The 19,120-nt window shown below is 42.7% G+C and overlaps 2 protein-coding genes across 2 annotated transcripts; one reads left to right on the forward strand and one right to left on the reverse strand.

Moving 5' to 3' along the window:
• Positions 1–1,144: 1,144 nt before the first annotated feature.
• LOC137287649 (uncharacterized) lies at positions 1,145–3,497 on the forward strand. The gene is made up of 2 exons (XM_067820031.1): positions 1,145–1,389; positions 2,432–3,497. The coding sequence occupies exon 2, from the start codon at positions 2,439–2,441 to the stop codon at positions 3,387–3,389; it is 951 nt and encodes a 316-aa protein (XP_067676132.1). The 5' UTR covers positions 1,145–1,389; positions 2,432–2,438; the 3' UTR covers positions 3,390–3,497.
• A 4,738-nt stretch (positions 3,498–8,235) lies between these two features.
• Positions 8,236–11,713, reverse strand: LOC137287184 (ciliary microtubule associated protein 1A-like). Its single transcript, XM_067819359.1, has 5 exons — positions 11,499–11,713; positions 10,193–10,382; positions 9,685–9,809; positions 9,100–9,240; positions 8,236–8,414 (listed from the first exon to the last, which is right to left on the reverse strand). Exons 1-5 carry the CDS (start codon positions 11,706–11,708, stop codon positions 8,322–8,324), a joined length of 759 nt encoding a protein of 252 aa, XP_067675460.1. The 5' UTR covers positions 11,709–11,713; the 3' UTR covers positions 8,236–8,321.
• Between the last annotated feature and the right edge of the window lie 7,407 nt (positions 11,714–19,120).

Consider the following 19,120-nt stretch of genomic DNA (forward strand, 5'->3'; position numbering starts at 1 on the left):
ACAGTATCACTGTAAGTGTGTAATGTATACAAAACCCTGTCACTAATTATCCCTTGTACCCAGTCAGTCTATCACCACGACACAGGCAGATGATGGTGAAACTGAACTTCACCTTGACACCGTCTCATCTGGTACGCTAGTATCATTTTCAGCGTCACTTTTGTTGGTGGTTCGGGTATGATCAATGCTAAAAGACGTGAGAACAATTGAGCAGTTTTTAAACTCGACATGAAACGATATGATTGAAAGTTGTTCTTTTACTCTCTCATATGTTCCATTCTTGTGAAATCATACAACGGGTATTGAAGATTTCCAATTCGAAACGAATCTGTCGTTGCTATTTTTATACACTCGTCATACAAAATGTAAATTCTTCACGAGTTCAATAACGTGTCATATCATATCTCATAGTTACAGTCAACAGAAGTACATGTGCATTGAGCCATGTCCTTAAGTTACTTGCTTTCGATTTGAGTATAATCAATACTAACAGGCATATGAGCAGTTGATGAGTTTCTAAATTCGACATTAAGAGATATGACTAAATGCTATTCTTTACATCGCCCTTACGCCTTTACCTTTTGAAATCTGAACTGCATACAGTGGGCATTGTAGAATTCAAATTCGGCATGACTCTGTGTGCCACTAAATGCCACAAAATAATGTCATACAAAACGGTAAACTCGGTATACCAGTTCTATAACGTGCCATATGATATCTCACAATTTCAGTCAACAATAAGTATAATAATATGTAACTATAAGCATGTACTTAGAGTCAGTTTGTTGTTTGAGTATGATCAATACCAAACGACGCGTGAGCCATTCTTAAAATCGACATGAAACGATATGATTGAACGACATTCTTTAACTCGCTCGAATATGTTTTCTGGGGAAATGTATCACACACATCGGACATTGTACTCTTCAATGTCGGCATCAGTCTGTATTTGTTACTATGTTTATTTACATGTCATTCAAACTGTTCAAGAGCTCAATAATATACCATATGCGATCTCACAATTACAGTTGATGAAATTGATTTTCTTTGAGAAATGAGAGACACTCATGAACGCCAATACGCTGTTAACAGATGGCAGTATTTATGTCACACGTTTCTACCACGTGATGCTGTCTCAATCTACGACAACATGGATATCATTGTGAACTGGGTCACAATACGCCTCTGAACTGACCTAGGGAAAATCCTTGGGACCTCCGTGTCCATGAAGTGATTTAAACAATCCCTTGCTGAGTCATGCTGGCTTGTATAATGTTATCTTTATGTTCATCAATATATAAGCAGAATACTTCTACGAAATATTTATTCCAAAGGAACCGTCAAGCCGGAACAAGGCTTAGGGCTGGAGCAAAACTTTGACGCAATAAGGTAGGAACTGAATCATCTGTGCATATTTGCAGAAAAATAATTCCTCGCTGCAATCGTTTTTGGAAACGTCTATCGCGAATACGTGAAGTTTTGAAACTTGAATAATTATATCGCTCATGTAAATTTGTTAACCATATTTCAACACAGTACACATGTTGACAGTTATACATATTGACAAAGTGAAATTATGGTTTTAGAAAATGCACGAGTTTGCTTTGTACACTTAAGTTTCAAACCAGAGTAACGACCTTTGACTGAAATATTTCATAAATATCAGCTGTTTCCGTCCTAACAGTTTTTGGATTTTCGGGAGTTATTTTGAAATAATGTTGTCCAAAATTGTAAGTTGATTGAGACATTGTTCCTGCTGTAGTAAAATCATGTACCAAAGTGTATGCTTGACAGCAAACGACGCGACCCGTTATTCCATCCTTCAGCGGCGTCGCTCGGCATGAAATGTTTCGTATGTTTAGTTCTGTTTCGGTTTCGGATTTGCTTATTTTTAAGGTATCTTGGAATGAATAAAAACATCTCATTGACGATGTATGCAGGTATTGCTTACACTATCTACCTTTTGCAAGGATAATGCATTTTAATCATACGTTAATTGCACATTTTTCAATAGGAAATCGCTTTCGCGAAATGTAATAGAACTTGAAATGTGATGGTGTGCCAATTCCTTATCACAAATACTAAAGGAGATCAAAACGTTTTGAGAATACACTACCTAACGATTTGAAACAGCTACGCCGCTATGCCGCTACGCCGCTATGCCGCTATGCCGCTATGCCGCTAGTGATATTGCATATATTGGTCATTCATGAGAGACGTGTGAAAATTGTGCTACTGGAAGAGAGGTACGTTATTGATATCAAGGAGAATTTTAAAAGTTGTTTGTCGAGAACCTCTTCAAAATATTGATACCTTTTTATCTTTGAACGAAGGAATGGTTTTAAAGTTCATGATATGTTTACTATGTTGTGACGTTCCAACGAATGCGCGCATTATATATATATATCTTGTTTTGGTTTCCACCTTTCAGCAAGAACATGTCAGGCAACGGTAAATACAAAATCATTATCCTCCATGACAACAAGGAATGGTTCTCCTTCCTGAAGGAAGCATTCAAAGAATATGACGTCACAATGGAACAGTGGATCTCTGACGAAATAGACTTCGAAGTGACCTCTGAGCCACCCAAAAACGCTGTCTTTTACAACCGCTGCAGTCCATCTTCTTACATCAGAGGACATCGCCTCTCTCTGGATCAAGCAAGAGTCATAATACAGTGGTTGAGAAATCACAACCGAATTGTTGTCAATGGCGAGATGGCCATTGACGTTGAGGACAGCAAAGCCTACCAGTACGTCATGGCCAAAAAGTGTGGATTAAACGTACCAAAGACAATTTTCACATCCAGCCCAAATGCACAACTTATTGAAGAAAACTTTGGAAGGGACTCACCATTTGTTATAAAACCAAACCGAGGTGGAAGAGGTCTCGACGTGAGAAAGTTCGACAACCTGGCTGATTTCGAACACAACACGGAACCCCTTGCATCAACAACGGGTCTATACGTCATACAAAGTTTCATTCCGTTGACCAGCGGTCTCTTCCGGGCGGAGTTTGTCGGCAAAAAGTATCTCTACACCAGCAAGGCTACAGCTTGTGATGGTTTCAATTCCAACTTTTGCCCGTGCGAGGTACCTCGAGACAGGTTCAAAATTCTCCCCGAAGTGGAGGATCCATTTATTGAGAACTGTACCAACTTTTTTAGATCGACCGCCCTTGATAACGGTGCGATTGAGTACATTTACGACGCTAATGGTGTTCCATACGTCATCGACATCAACTGCAACACAGGTTACAACACCGAAGCGGAAGAGGAAGCTGGTTCCAGACGGGGCTACGTTGAAGTGGCTAAATACGTCTACAGCAAAGTGACCGAGCTACGGGAATCTCATGCGGAAAGGGAAAACGGCATCACACAAGAGGAGTAGGGTCTTCATGCCATCTGATCATGGGTCAAGATTATAATATGATGGACTGATGGGCGCACAACATTCAAATAAAATGTAAAACAAGCACTATAATGCTTTTTATTAAAATTTTTGGGTTGTTTTTTTTAAAAGCACCAAGGTGGTCGTAAATCAGTGAGGTTACCTGAGTGCAATGCTATATATATTTACAAATGGAGATGGAGAGAGAGGGGGGGGAGAGAGAAAGAGAGATATCATATTATCATTCATCTGCCCTATAAACCTTATCTTCTCTCAAAGGTGGCTTGAGATTTCTGGGTCATAGCCCGTCCTTTGTGTAGTTACTGACAACCATCATTGAGAAATATTTGGCACACTAAGCGAATGCCAGTTTAATTACAGATCATGTTCATGTGGATGTCATCCATTCTGTTTATGTAAGTAAGTATCACGTACAAAACTGTATGCCGGTACTTGTATTGCGAGGGGAGGATCCAGTCGGAGTGACAGGGGTACCCATTGCTCCGACTACTCTTCACTGGTCCCCGGTCAAGTACCTGGTCTACTGGGTTGATTAGGACTGAACTGATTAGGACAAACGAAACAAAGTACAAAACTGATATGGCATTTATTCATCAAGATTTAAAACATCGCCATATGAAGGAGCTTCGACAATACACCTGTTTGAGTACCATCAGCATTAAAATTGATTGACACGTCATCGGTACCTAGATGAGCAGAATAATGCTCATACGGTTGATCAGTGGATTGTCTGGTCCACTTACGATTATTTACAGACCGCCGTCATATAGCTGGAATATTGCTGAGTGCGGCATAACATTAAACTAACTCAGTCTTTGGAACCTCTGCATTTAATGTATGAGTGGGTTTCGTGTTACCTCACCTTTAGCAATATTCCAATGATATCACGGAAGGGACACCAGAAATGGACTCAATGTATCCATGGGGTTATGGAGTCGAACCCATTACTTTTATTATGAAATTGCATAGTTGGGAAACGAACTATCTTAGCAACCCAGTAAGTGAACATGATATTATTTTGCCAGTCTATTTAAGTGCAGGCGAGATCCAACGAGTGCCTTATCTTATATTACATATCAGGATACCCAAACAGCTGGGTGTATTCTCAGTGAACAGATGTTTGGAGTTGGTTTACTATTTCCTTCAGATTTTTGCTCTTGCGTCATTATTGCAAACGCTATCAACACATATATCATCAAACGTAGTTTATATTTCCAACCACAAAATCGAGTCGTGAAGACCCGTGTTAGAACTGACCTTCAGTAACTCATGCGTGCGGATGGGTCAGTCAACGGAACCAAGTGTGTGATATTGAGAAACTGTGGACTCGAAACATCGCGGAAAGTGTTCTGTTACCTCAAAAGACACAACTAGGAAACAGCAAACCCATTTATATAGTTAACTAAACGACCCGTGAATACCAAGGGTTACACTGCTCTTCAGCTACCCATGCTTGTCGTATGAGGCGACTAACGGGATCGGGTGGTCAGGCTCGTGAGTGGGAGAGTGACTTTAGTTTTACGCCGCACTCAGCAATACTCCAGCTATATGGCGGCGGTCTGTAAATAATCGAGTCTGGACCAGACAATCCAGTGATCAACAACATGAACATCGATCTACACAATCGCGACCCGATGACATGTGTCAACCAAGTCAGCGAGCCTGACCACCCGATCCCGTTAGTCGCCTCTTACGACATGCACAGTCGCCTTTTGTGACAAGCATGGGTTGCTGAAGGCCTATTCTACCCCGGGACCTTCACGGGTCGGTCAGGCTCGTTGATCTAGTTGGCACGTCATTGAACTAAATTAAAGAACAGATTAATAGCATGATTAATATATCTCATCGGAACCCAGTAGAATACTTCTTATGCTGTCGATGACTGGATTGTCCAGTCCAGACTCGGTCATTTACACACCACCGCTATATAGCTAGACTATTGCTCAGTGCGGCGTAAAACTAAACTCACTCACTCACTCAAACCGAAATAGATTCTAGTTTAACAGCCACTGTGACGTTGGCGAACAACTCCAAGTTTATATGTGTGAACATTTTCCAAAACAGTATTTTCCCAGTTCAATCCATTTAAGGTATTAACAAATCAATTACAGGGCAATGTCTGAAAGCGAGTTCTGGTGTCTCCCGCCGTGGCATTGATGAAATTTGCAAACCCACCCGACTTATTCAAAACAAATAGCATCAAAGATTTACAAATGCATTGATAAGTTGTGGCAAAGACGTTCCTTTGGTCTTCATTCCGGAATGGTCTAACTCAACATCTTATCAACTTTCAACATCTATCCAGATCTTATTTCATCTGCTACAACAATATTAGCTTTTCCTCTTCCATATTTCTCATCACTTACCATCATCGTAACACCCGACCTCCCAACTTCGCCCGAACATAACGTTCCGAATCAGAAAAGTAAAGGGAGGGCTGCAATGTTCACATAAGCATCAATTTACAATTTACGAACTGAACAAATACAGCGTGATCACCGATCAAATGGGGTGTCCCCAGTTTGCCAGCAGGTGTTGTTTAACTGGACTATGTTAGTCTCTTAAAACATCAGGTGATGCAATTTTCAGTTACCCCGAGCAAGTAAACGTGGTGCGCCTTACCACTAAGCTGACTTGGTGAACACACTTCAAGTGCACTGAAGCTAACCCGTGTGAGTAACTAAATTAAATGTCTAAATCATAGCATTATGGCAAACGCACTAATTCAGCTCACATCCATCCCGAATTCTCGAGGTGGTCACAGTTTACTATATGATGGAGACAAGTTCCGGGTGAAAAACCAGGACACGAGAAACTGTGCATTGGAAGTCTTGTAAGGCTGGATGCCCTGCAACAGTCAACACTGGCAACAATCTCATCACCACCTGCAGGAACATCATCCACGACCATGTCCCAATTCCTACGTAGCTGAAATCAGATGCCATCCTTGTCAACTTCAGAGAAATAGTCAAAGATGATTACAGACCAGTACCGAGTACCTACCAAGACGAAGTTGATACAGCAAAACTGTATCGATATTTTAGCAAAATTAATGATGAAATACCTGTCAATATGAAACATCTAGTCAGTAGTCTCATATATACCTCCTATAAATATCCAACCCCAAAATAATGGATGCATGTGATGTTGTGTATACAATGTGATATTTTGTAGTGATGTATGTTTGTAACATGGTGGTAGCGCTAGTGTTGCCTAATGATTGCATTTCATGATACTGTTGAGGAGATTAATGATGATGATAATATACCATTCAAAAAGCAGGAGAATTGGATTTACGAAATTGATAAATGCAAGATGCTAAGGAGGAAACATGTGATGAAGGAAATTAAAGAGAAATGTGGCAATCGTTTGCATTCCTTTGAAAACGTTTCATCAGTATGGATATATATTGGTTTTTCTTAGGCATCGGCTAGTTGTATTCTCGCAAAATGGGCCCCGTGAAGGTCCCGGGGTAGAATAGGCCTTCAGCAACCCATGCTTGCCATCGAAGGCGACTCAGCTTGTCGTAAAAGGCGACTAACGGGATCAGGTGGTCAGGCTCGCTGACTTGGTTGACACATGTCATCGGTTCCCAATTGCGCAGATTGATGCTCATGTTGTTGATCACTGGATTGTCTGGTCCAGACTGGATTATTTACAAACCGCCGCCTTATAGCTGGAATATTGCTGAGTGCGGCGTAAAACTAAACTCACTCACTCACTCTCGCAAAATGGAATCTCCTCAACGTTTTTGAATGGAACAATTGAATGATAGACGTCACGGTGTCAATTTTCTTGGTAGCGTAATCACCTCGGACCATATTACACAGGGAACAACTTGCCCTGCACGCTCATTTATGTATGTACTCTAATCCCAGATAATCCCCTGCTGGCTGCTGCCGATCAAATGAATGCACAAATATGCATAGAGAGAGAGAGAGAGAGAGAGAGAGAGAGAGAGAGAGAGAGAGACAGAGAGAGAGAGAGAATATGGAATAGAATAAATTGTCCCATTTTTTCTTATTTTCTCTTCATCGTCTGTTTCCTCCTTTTCTTCATCATTTGCATTTTATCAATCTTGTAAATCCAATATCCCCTACCTTTGTAAATATACACATTACTCAAGTTGTTCTCATCTCTTTATGGCTGCCATGTTCCCGATGCAATGCGAAATTTAACTCACTCATTAGGGAGAGAGAGGGGCGGAGAGTGTGTGTGACATTGATATTACACAGGTGTTTTACCTGTGGACGTTTAGAGATTTTTGGGTACTGCAGCACCAATCAAACTGTTTATCGGCGATCTGTTGATAATCAGAACTCCGAAGCAGAAATTCAAGTGATCATCGCTCTTCACCTCTGGGAGCATGGCATTGCCACAAACATAAGTGACATTATGTGTGTCGAGACTGAACTAACTTAAAGGACAGATGAATAACATGATTGATATATCTCCCAAATGTTTAATTCAAAACTCAAAGCTATATATATATACATTCATAGATGACATTAAACATGTACAAAAAACATGAAACATTTAAATAATATTATTGACAACCATATAAGTAATACATGTTCGGAAAAATATATAATATATGTCCCCCTATGTCTCGTCTCCTACCGCGAAAGAATTGGCGAAACAACTTGGTAGAAAATGCTAGTCCTAATGTGAATTCACGGCTATGATTGCACAAATACTGTGCTACATGGATCTGACTTGAGCAATACTCTGATCTTTGTCAAATTGACTCCAACATGTACACAAGGTAATAAGTTAAACTATAACACATAAAAATGACGTATGGCTGCTCCGTAAATTGAGGTGATTGAGGAAGATAGTTATCATGAAGTGAGATGCTTTTCAGTTTGCATTGAACAATGTAGATTTGTTTGTGTCGGTTTCTGTGGATACCTATTCTTGAACATCAACAATGAGTGGGGTAAGGTACTGGCTGTGGCGGATTCCAAAGGAGTAGTCGGGCTGCTTCTTCTTGTTGATCCACACCTGGGAAGAAAACATTCCACGTTATATATCGCTCACACACGGGAAAGAGTAAAGGAGCATTAAAAACGTTGACTGAGAGACTTCATAAAAGGGGCTTGTTGTAAAGACTGGGAAAGACATTCACGTGGGAGAGTTATACCCTTAACAAAATATTACTAAATGTAATCAAAAGATGGACACGTGAATATGAATTAGAAACTTCACCAACCCTTGATTTTATTAAGATTCTACTAACGGGATCGGGTGACCAAATTGACTGACTCTCTTAACGCACGCCATCGTTCCCAAGTGAGTAGATCGATGCTTATGCTGTTGATTGTTTATTCAAGGCTTGATCATTTACAGATAGACGTCATAGAAGCTTGGATATTGCTGAGTGCGGCGTTAAACCACAAACAACACGCCATAGAAGTGGCTTGTTGAAAAGACACTGAAGTTCACAAATTGTGAAGGACATTCGGGAGGGTGGGTGGTGGGTCCATAGATTGATGGGTCCAGAAAATGCACACTCCACATTCTCATTCATGTTACAAGCTAACCTTTGTTAAATATGCTCGCCTTCTTTGCAGCCAGGATTTGCTATTGGTATTAGATCCTTCATTAATTTTTCTCTGTCCACAATCTGAATGCCGGATTAATGTTTTAATGATTGATATATTGTGTCGTGTTGAAGATGAATACTTACATTCTGTGGTGAGTGAGCTCCTGGTCCTGGCTTCTTGGTGGTGTCTCCTGGCATGATATTTCTGCTGGTCATACTGTACAGAGGGGCCTTGTTCTTGAACGTGCTGGGTTCAGTAGTGTTGTAGGTGCCTGGTCCAGGGGCCTGAAGAGCAACAAAATAAGCAGCATGTAAGTATACGTCCATGATCAGGTGTCTTGCAGCATCGAGTAAGGCATGTGTCATTTACATTCAACACTTGGACATTTTACATCTTGCTCAAAAGTAACTATTTTATTTGTCGGGAAAGAAGTTGGATAGAATGGCTGGAAAAGCGTAATTGCATTTAGTTCTTGACTATCCGTACCAGATGAATTCATTAAACTTGTTTCTATAGCTGGGAATGAGTTATATGCAAAGGAACTAGTGTGACAGTTTACACGTTCACTCAGTATACATGTGAGCTGACATAGTTCAGAAGTTCACAGGTTACACAAACGAGGTTACATATATAAGGGCAATTCGGGCCACCAAAGTGGAAAGTTGGGGATTACTTCCTGCCATATGCAGTTCATTTATACGGACACAATTCAGTCCACGTGTGCCTACCCTGGCCAGATCCTCTGAAGATCCTCCAATGGTCTGTCGTCCAGAGAGACTGTAGCAGGCTGCCTGTTTCTTCCCACTCTGAACCGTCTTGCCGACCATGTTGGGCAACGTGTAGCTGTTGGCAGCTGGAAGTATTCAATCGAACAGCTTCACATATAGATACAATAGAGACACTCAAATATGTTCACACCTTCAGCCACTAGACTGCAATCGCTAGGTCTAAACACACCATTGTCTCCCCATCAACAGCAAAAACATTTGAATGGTACGAATTTGAACGATCTATTCAGATTCAAGGTCATGGAAACAGTATCAGTTTAATAACTTATCCAGTCTTAAAGTGTAATTAGTACTAACTAGAGAGTGTTTTAATTCATTAATGTATATGATAATTATATGTCTCCATTTCCTTGCATTTGGTATCCGTATACATTGTTTCAGAAATTCCATCGTTATTTCTTGTTATGATTCACTCATCATTTTCTTCATCAACTTCCGTGTCTCTCACCTGGATTGTTGTCCGTCCTTCTGTATCTGTGTCTCATTCCAAAACTGTAGGATGGATGACGGAACTTAGCGCTGGGACCCACTTGCTCTGGATTGTAAGCTCCTGGCCCGGGAGTCTTAAATGATTTGGCATCTTGCTGCCGAGCGTATAGGGAATAGTGGGGGGTACCATCCATACCATCGCGGTTGACCTGCGGGAATGAAGTCTCAGTGAGTGAGTGAGTGAGTGAGTGAGTGAGTGAGTGAGTGAGTGAGTGAGTGAGTGAGTGAGTGAGTGAGTGAGTGAGTGAGTGAGTGAGTGAGTGAGTGAGTGAGTGAGTGAGTGAGTGAGTGAGTGAGTCTAGTTCTACGCCACACTCAGCAATGTTTTAATTATATCGGGATGGTATCAATAGCAACATCAATAGCATCGACAAACGTAATTATGACACGATGACATGTGTCAACCAAGTCAGCGAGCCTGACCATCCGGCCCTTTTAGTCGCCTGTTACGACAAACATATGATGATTAATTCGTACCCGGGTTTCCATCGGTGATTGAAGTTTCAAGATACAGGTGGTGCACAGAATAAAATTTCAAGACATCCTTAGAGATACCATACACTTTCTGATGCTGGTTTCTTAGGTTTTCTATTTTCGCATTTTGTTTAAAACCATCTTTTACATATTTTTGTACTTGACGGACGCAATATTTATTGTTTGTTTGTAATCATATAGAACATTAAAATCTCTAATACAGCCTAAATTGTATTTATCTAAACTTGCTTTTAATGGTAATAGAACCACATTTGCCAAATATAGGATAGGTTTGCTCGACATATTGGTAAACAGAGGCAGAAAACTGTCAATCCCTAAATCTGAAAGATCTTGTCCCTTTTTGCAATTCTCCATGTGGAGATAAAATACATTTTAGCCTTGACTGTCCAGTTTATGATGATTTACGTTACAAGTATATCCCAGAATGATCTGTCCAAACCATCACTGATACCTTTTACTAGTATATTAACAACTAATAAAGAATCCACCTTTTGTAACTTAGCTCTCTATGTTAAATATGCATTTATTTGTCGCAACGAGCACTTACAATTGATCCTGTCCTAATGTGTATCCCTATAACATGTATTACAACTCTGTGTGTAACTCTCTTTCATAAGGACCGGCGGCCTAAAATACAATAAATGATTGTCTTATCTTGTCTGCTCTAGGTATGTCTTGTGGTAATACAGATATATGTTTCTCTTTGAGAACTTCTGGATGGACGAGGGTGGTGGATGGTTGGTCTTGGGTGGCTGACATGGGATCCTTACCTTGGTGTCTGGGTAGTAGCATGGGCCAGGGCTGCAGTCATCCCAAAATTTGCCATGACGGATTCCAAAAGAGTAGGAAGGCTGTTTGATGTGAGAACTGCGAGGATCATGGGCGTTCTGGCCAATCAGTTTGGGCAAGCCATAGGCTGGGCCGGGGCTTGTGTACATGGCAGCAATGGCTCCACGGGGCTTGGTTACGTTGTGTGCCATTGTAATGGAACCTAATAAACAAAACAGTCAAAAAGTATATTAGACTAAGGTAAAAGAAATGCAAGTCTGGACTAAATATGATTGCCAGTGTAATGCGACATCAGTACTATTATAATAGCTTGGGGCCTGTGTAACTGCAATTGCCAATTATATTTACCAAAGTTTTAAATATAATTAGTATTCGGTGTTTGAAGTAACATGACCTGCAATTGGACAACGTTATGATTATATGTTTGGACCTAAAAATGAATTTCTGTTCCCCGACATTGGGGGTATAATTGCTCAAGTACAAAAGCACTCAGGTATTTTGATTGTAACATCGTTACAAAGGCGTCAAACGTCGACGCAAGAATTAACTGCTCATACGCTGAAACAGATTCGGTTACACTCAAATGGAAAAGCTCGATTCTATACACATTCTAAACTTTTCAATAATTTCCAAATATCTAGCAAGCTGTGGATCACATTAACAAGAATACATATCTCAAAACAGGTTACACAAACGGATCAACAACACACAGCCAACGGTTCAACACTAATGATAACGAACCTTTCTTCGCAATGTTCAAGTATGCTAAAATGTCCAACGTACCAGGTTTTGATACTCAACAATGCCTTTGCCCAACTGTCCTCGCAATAGTTGTGAAGTAAGTGACAACTTATCTTGCTCTGAACAACCTTCAACTCGGCATATATAGTCACCCGTTAATTCCCTAAGCACCTTCAAAGCAACCAGTCCGCCGTCCCTGGCAACGTAATGCCGTGTCCTTATCAACTCATCCATAAGCCATAACGAATTATTAATCCTACATATGAGGTAAGTAGTTTACGTCACGTATACAGCAGCGAAGCTTATTAGATAACAGCTTAACAGAAGCCCTGACGCACAGATTCACTCCACGGCTAACACCTGTATATCTGAAGTGATGTTTGCAAGTTACTTCTCTGAGAGGCACTTGGACGTTTAAGCAGTTAGGAAAGAAAGATAACAACATGTGGATGAACAATAATATTTGTTTGATCGGCATTCTGGAAGATGGTGAGTTAAAAATTAAGCAAGCAACTTTATAAATGACAGCGTCTTGTTCATTGCACAGTGAGACGTTTCGATGTAGATTCTTACACTATTTTCAAGCTAAAGGGGCTTCCATCTATGTATGTCGTAATGCCGTTCTATGCAATAAACAAGAAGTTGTCATCCACAAAGTTGCATGCTTCGTTTTTGAACAAAAACAACATATGGTTGTCATTGAAATAAATTTTGAAGAAGCTGTTCTTTCAAGTCTTGTTATCTTTCCTTCTTTGTTGTTTTTGAGCAGTAGACGGACCAGGACTGCGGGTCATGAAAGAAAGCTCACATTTACACATATGTTATCTAATCATCTGTATTCTGATATTTTATATTATGCTTGATAAGCAAGTGATTGTGCTGCTTCTGTTTGATTTTGCTTCTCTTAGCTTAATACCGAGTCTTTATGTAGTCTTATTAAAATCGTCCAAGGTGTTGTTTAACAGCGCATTATACAAAGAATTAGTTCAAGCCATTGATTGACGTCTTGAACATCGAACTATATATTTTGAATGCGATGAAAATCAGACGCCAAGTTTTAGTAAGCCTGACCATCTGATCCTCTCAGTCATTGCGAGAACCGTGAAGGTCCGGGATAGAATAGGTCTCAGTAACACATGCTACAAAAGGCGACTATGCTTGTCGTAAGAGGCGACTAACCGGATCGCGTGGTCAGGCTCGTTGACTTGGTTGACATATGTCATCCGTTCCCAGTTGCTCCTAATGGTTCGATGCTCATGCTGTTGATCACTCGATTATTTACAGACCCCCCGCCATATAGCTGGACTATTGCTGAGTGCGAAGTAAAACTAAACTTACTCATTCACTTATTGCGAGCAGCAAGGGATAGCGAACATAGTTCTAATCCTTATAGTAACGGGGCCGTAACTACAAACGTGGTTCTGTGTGGAGGGTTAACTGCTTGTTGTATTGCTGATTTGTTCCTTTGTGCATTTACAGACATGCATGAACACAACCATGAATATAGATAAACGGTAGGTTGCTGCTACAGAATTGCCTAATGTATCATTCCTCCCTATACGAACAAAGTTAAAGCGGCCATTGAGCCCCTAATATACACCTGGGCCTCACCCCACCAGTGCTAATCAGTTTCCGCTAAGTACCTAATCGATTAAGGTGCGACCAAGCGAACGCTACAAACTATAGCCTACCCTCTGAACGCCAAGACCAGGAGTACTCGTGTTTAGGGTTATGTCCGAATAACTTACCAAGCTTTAGTACTAAGTCTTAACTGACACCGATTGGAGTTTGCTTGCATTGTTTGCTCATCTATTTATGTGTTTATTTCTTTGTTTGTTCATTATTGTGGGTTTTTTTCTTAAAGTACTGACGGAAATAGTAAAACACAGGATTTTTTTACATTTATCTCTACAACTTATGTAGTTGATATGTGAAAGTGTGAAATATATGTTCGGCCTAATTACAGTCTCAGTGGTAGGGAGACAGGAAAAGTGGAAAAAGAGTGAATGTACTATGGAAGGATTAGTGAAATGAACAATGCGGGGTTTTTATGTCCAAAGACACTTATTTGGAACAGACCGTGGCTTTGTGCAAATTAGTGTGCGATGATATTGTATTAAAATGACACCTTTTGAATGCCCATTTTGAAGTTCGACTTGGCTTCATTACAAATTATACCTGACATGAAAAATAATAACTTTCAAACTATTAAAGATGCAGTTACCATTGAGTTTCACTGTCACCAGTTGTTACTCTTTAATGCAGCTTTTATTACAATTTACCGCAGTTCTGTTATTACAATTGCCCGCACGTTTTATTACAATTTACAGCGGTGTTTACAGTTTATTACATTTTAGCGCTACCGCGTTATTACAGTTTATGTGTCAACAAACTTCGAATTCCAAGAAGATATTCAAGCATATCTGAGCATACGTTGTTCCCATATACAAACGAGAGAGAAGAATATTCAGGGAAGACCATATACTATAGGACACGCTAGATTCCCATGATTCGAATCCCTGTTCAACCCGAATGTGTTTCTATGTACTCATTTCTCACATTGAGCAGTCTCATGACATTCCATCATCGCATAAGTGGAATATGAAAGTAGCGTTACTCACTCACTCACTCACTCACTCACTCAAGACATGACCATTTTTCGTCGCCCTGTCGGAAGGCTGGACGTTTGCAGAAACACGTGGCTCGAATACCTCCCACACATGCTTGTTTGTTATTAAACGCCTCCGCAAATACGGACAAGACAAACCAGTGATCAAAAGCTGAGTGCTGACGACCTATTCTAAATCAGATCCTCACGGGTTATCCTACGTATGGCTAGTGTGTGTAGATTGTAGTAACTCTGTGTGGTCATTAGTTTCCACTATGCTTGACTGTGCTGTGAAACACTAAAATACACATACAATGGAACAATGTTAGCATTAGGAAACAAGTACCAAGCTAACACAAAGCTAGGCCTCATTTCTGCGATTTCCATCCGGCACCATACAGTCTGATGTGTGTTGACAGAATGAAAGAAGAAGAAACTAAAGAACATATTTTACTGTATTTATTCTCAATGTTGCATTGATCAGAATGAACGATACAGGGACTTTCACACATGTCTCTCATAAACTGTTCAACTGAGGCTTCATATTAATTCATCACATTACGATTTATTATAATTTACTGTCTGTTACCAAAGTGCCTATGAATAGCTTTATGTTCATCGTGAGAACACTAGTTCTTACACATCCCCTTGTATTGGCTGTTATATCGTTTGTTCTTATGCGTGATTTAACTGTCTAGATAAACAAATAAATCGGAGATGAAACAAAACATTTAACTTACAAGGCATGTTGTCATTTGCTTTGTGTTCACCCCGCACCCTGTCACCCGTCTTCCCACACCTTGTCACCCGTCTTTCCCATCCCACACCCGTCACACGTCATCCCCGTCATACACCCCATCACCATCCTCCCAAACCTGTCATCCATCATCCCCGTCACCCGTCTCCCCATCCCACACCCTGTCACCCGTCTTCCCACACCCCGTCACCCGTCTTCCCCATCCCACAGCCCGTCATCCGTCTTCCCACACCCTGTCACCCGTCATCCCCGTCCTCGCCATCCCACACCCGTCACCCGTCTTCCCCATCCCACAGTTTGTCACCCGCCTTCCCCGTCACCCGTCTTCCCACACCATGTTACCCGTCATCCCCGTCACCCGTCTTCGCCATCCCACACCCATCACCGGTCATCCCTATCCCACACCTTTTCACCCGTCTTCACCACCCCACACCTTGTCACCCGTCTTCCAACACCCCGTCACCCGTCTTCCCCATCCCACACCTTGTCACCCGTCTTCCCACACCCTTTCACCCGTCATCCCCGTCAGTGTCTTCCCCATCCCACACCTTGTCACCCGTCTTCCCATTCCACACCCTGTCACCCGTCTTCCCACACCCCGTCACCCGTCTTCCCTATCCCACAGCCCGTCATCCGTCTTCCCACACCAGTCACCCGTCTTCCCCATCCCACAGCTTGTCACCCGCCTTCCCCGTCACCCGTCTTCCCACACCATGTCACCCGTCATCCCCGTCACCCGTCTTCGCCATCCCACACCCATCACCGGTCATTCCTATCCCACACCTTTTCACCCGTCTTCCCCACCCCACACCTTGTCACCCGTCTTCCAACATCCCGTCACCCGTCTTCCCATCCCACACCCTGTCACCCGTCTTCCCCATCCCACACCTTGTCACCCGACTTCCCCATCACCCGTCTTTCCCATCCCACACCCCGTCACTCGTCTTCCCACATCCTGTCACCCGTCATCCCCGTCACCCGTCTTCCCCATCACACACCCGTCACCCGTCTTCCCACACGCTGTCACCCGTCATCCCCGTCACCCGTCTTCCCCATCCCACACCGTCACCTGTCTTTCCCATCCCACACCTTGTCACACGTCATCCTAGTCACCCGTCTTCCCCATCCCTCACCCCGTCACCCGTCTTCCCACACCCTGTCACCCGTCATCCCCGTCACCCGTTTTCCCCATCCCACACCTGTCACCCGTCTTCCCACACCCTGTCACCCGTCATCCCCGTCACCCGTCTTCCCCATCCCACACCCTGTCACCCGTCTTCCCCATCCCACACCTTGTCACCCGTCTTCCCCATCACCCGTCTTTCCCATCCCACACCCGTCACCCGTCTTCCCACACGCTGTCACACGTCATCCCCGTCACCCGTCTTCCCCATCCCTCACCCATTCACCCGTCTTCCCCATCCCTCACATGTCTTCCCACATTCTGTAACCCGTCATCCCCGTCACCCGTCTTTCCCATCCCACACCCCATCACCCGTCTTCCCGCACCTTGTCACCCGTCTTCCCACACCCGTCATCCCCGTTGCTCGTCTTCCCATCCCACACCCCGTCACCCGTCTTCCCTATCCCACGCCCCGTCACCCGTCTTCCCCATCCCACACCCCGTCACCCGTCTTCCCTATCCCACAACCCGTCACCCGTCTTCCCATCCCACACCCCGTCACCCGTCTTCCCTATCCCACGCCCCATCACCCGCCTTCCCATCCCACACCTTGTCACCCGTCTTCCCACACCCGTCACCCGTCTTCGCCATCCTACACCCGTCACCCGTCTTCGCCATCCCACACCTTGTCACCCGTATCAGCCATCCCATACCTTGTCACCCATCTTCCCACCCCCGTCACCCATCTTCCCATCTCACACCCCCGTCACCCGTCTTCCCATGCCACACCCCATCTCCCGTCTTCACACACCACGTCACCCGACTTCCCCATTCCACATCCCGTCACCCGTCTTTCTATACCCTCGTCACTCGTCACCCCCGTCTCCCGTCATCTCCATCCCCCTCACCCGTCTTCCCCATCCACACTCGACACCTGTCTCCCTTCTCATCACTCCCCTTCCCTAACTCTGTTACCCACTCAATCTCCAACCCACTCATTTGCCCGTATCACTAGGCCTGGGTCCCGCTGTACAAAGCGATCTTCACGTTCAGGTGACGGTAACTTTCATACCTTAGGGCTATGGTTGTTTTGTACGACACCTAGGAGATTTAGATCTCGAAAGGGGAACCAAAGCAAATGACAACAGAAACAACCTGTTTTGTTTCCAACTCAGACATGCCTGATTAATCACTTACTACCTGTCTAAGGTAGTGAACGTCATCAAACTCAAGTTTCATGGGCCATTATCAGTTTTTCACAAACAGTAAGGTGGGTGCATGTCCGCTGGACACGGAGCACCATGTTGACATCTTTATTTGTCTGAAGGTGCTCAAGCCGGCTTGGTCATTGCTGCTTCTTCTCACCGTGTACTGAAACAGTTGCGTGAACGGAACACTGTTATTCCTTGGAAATAGACAAATAGAATTCCCAAACTATTCATTACACTATACCTCACAATTATGTTTCCATGAAGTTTCATGTCTCTAAGCCAAAGTTACTGGTTATTGAACGTGAGTTAGTGGAATTAAACAAACTGTTGGTCGTCTTCAGTAAGAATTGCACGTACTGCTAATGAGAATTTTGATCATGCTACATGCTACTAACCTTCGAAGTTCTTGTTTTCGAGATAAGCATTTGCGATTCACTTCGTTGCAACATCCTGAACAGCATTATGAGTCATCTGCTTCTTGATTGGGATGTACAGCGACAGAGATCTCCTGTTGAATGAAGGACTCTCAGTTCCATCTGGCGTTTGGCTCCTAGCGACTCCAGCACTTCACCCAGCGTCTAATCATTATCCACTGACGGAGAAAACAAAAGGAAATCAAACTTGTGTCAATACTCGCGCATGAGAAGAATAGAATGATTCAATGCGGTTACAGGATTAACATGTACTTGAGAGGGAAACACACATGACAAGGTACACTTTAGATATGAACACATGACAGCGTGTCGGGAAAATAATCGACATGACTGACATCAAACATCTGTGAAGATTCGGGTGAGAATTAATTTTCAGCAACATATGTATTTCGATTTTAAGAATCGCCGCTGGGTGGCCAGGTTGGATGGATTGGTTGACAAATGTCTAGATCGATGTCCATGCTGTTAATCACAGCATTGTCTGGTCCTGAATCGACTCCAGTGAGCGGCAATCGACAACAAACAACCCAACAAACGTTTCCATTACTCAGTAGTTCCTAGCCAAGTTGAGATTGTGTTGAGTTGAGTATTATGTCGAATCGGCATTATTTCAGCCACGTATACCTGGCGACCAGAGCAAGTCTGCATTCATACACTTTTACAGTAAGTTTAAATGAGTTGGTTTGTTTTATTCATTACATAATTACTTCTAACCAAAAAACGTCATAG

This window comes from Haliotis asinina, chromosome 6 (assembly GCF_037392515.1).
Source record: "Haliotis asinina isolate JCU_RB_2024 chromosome 6, JCU_Hal_asi_v2, whole genome shotgun sequence".
Lineage (NCBI taxonomy): Eukaryota > Metazoa > Mollusca > Gastropoda > Lepetellida > Haliotidae > Haliotis > Haliotis asinina.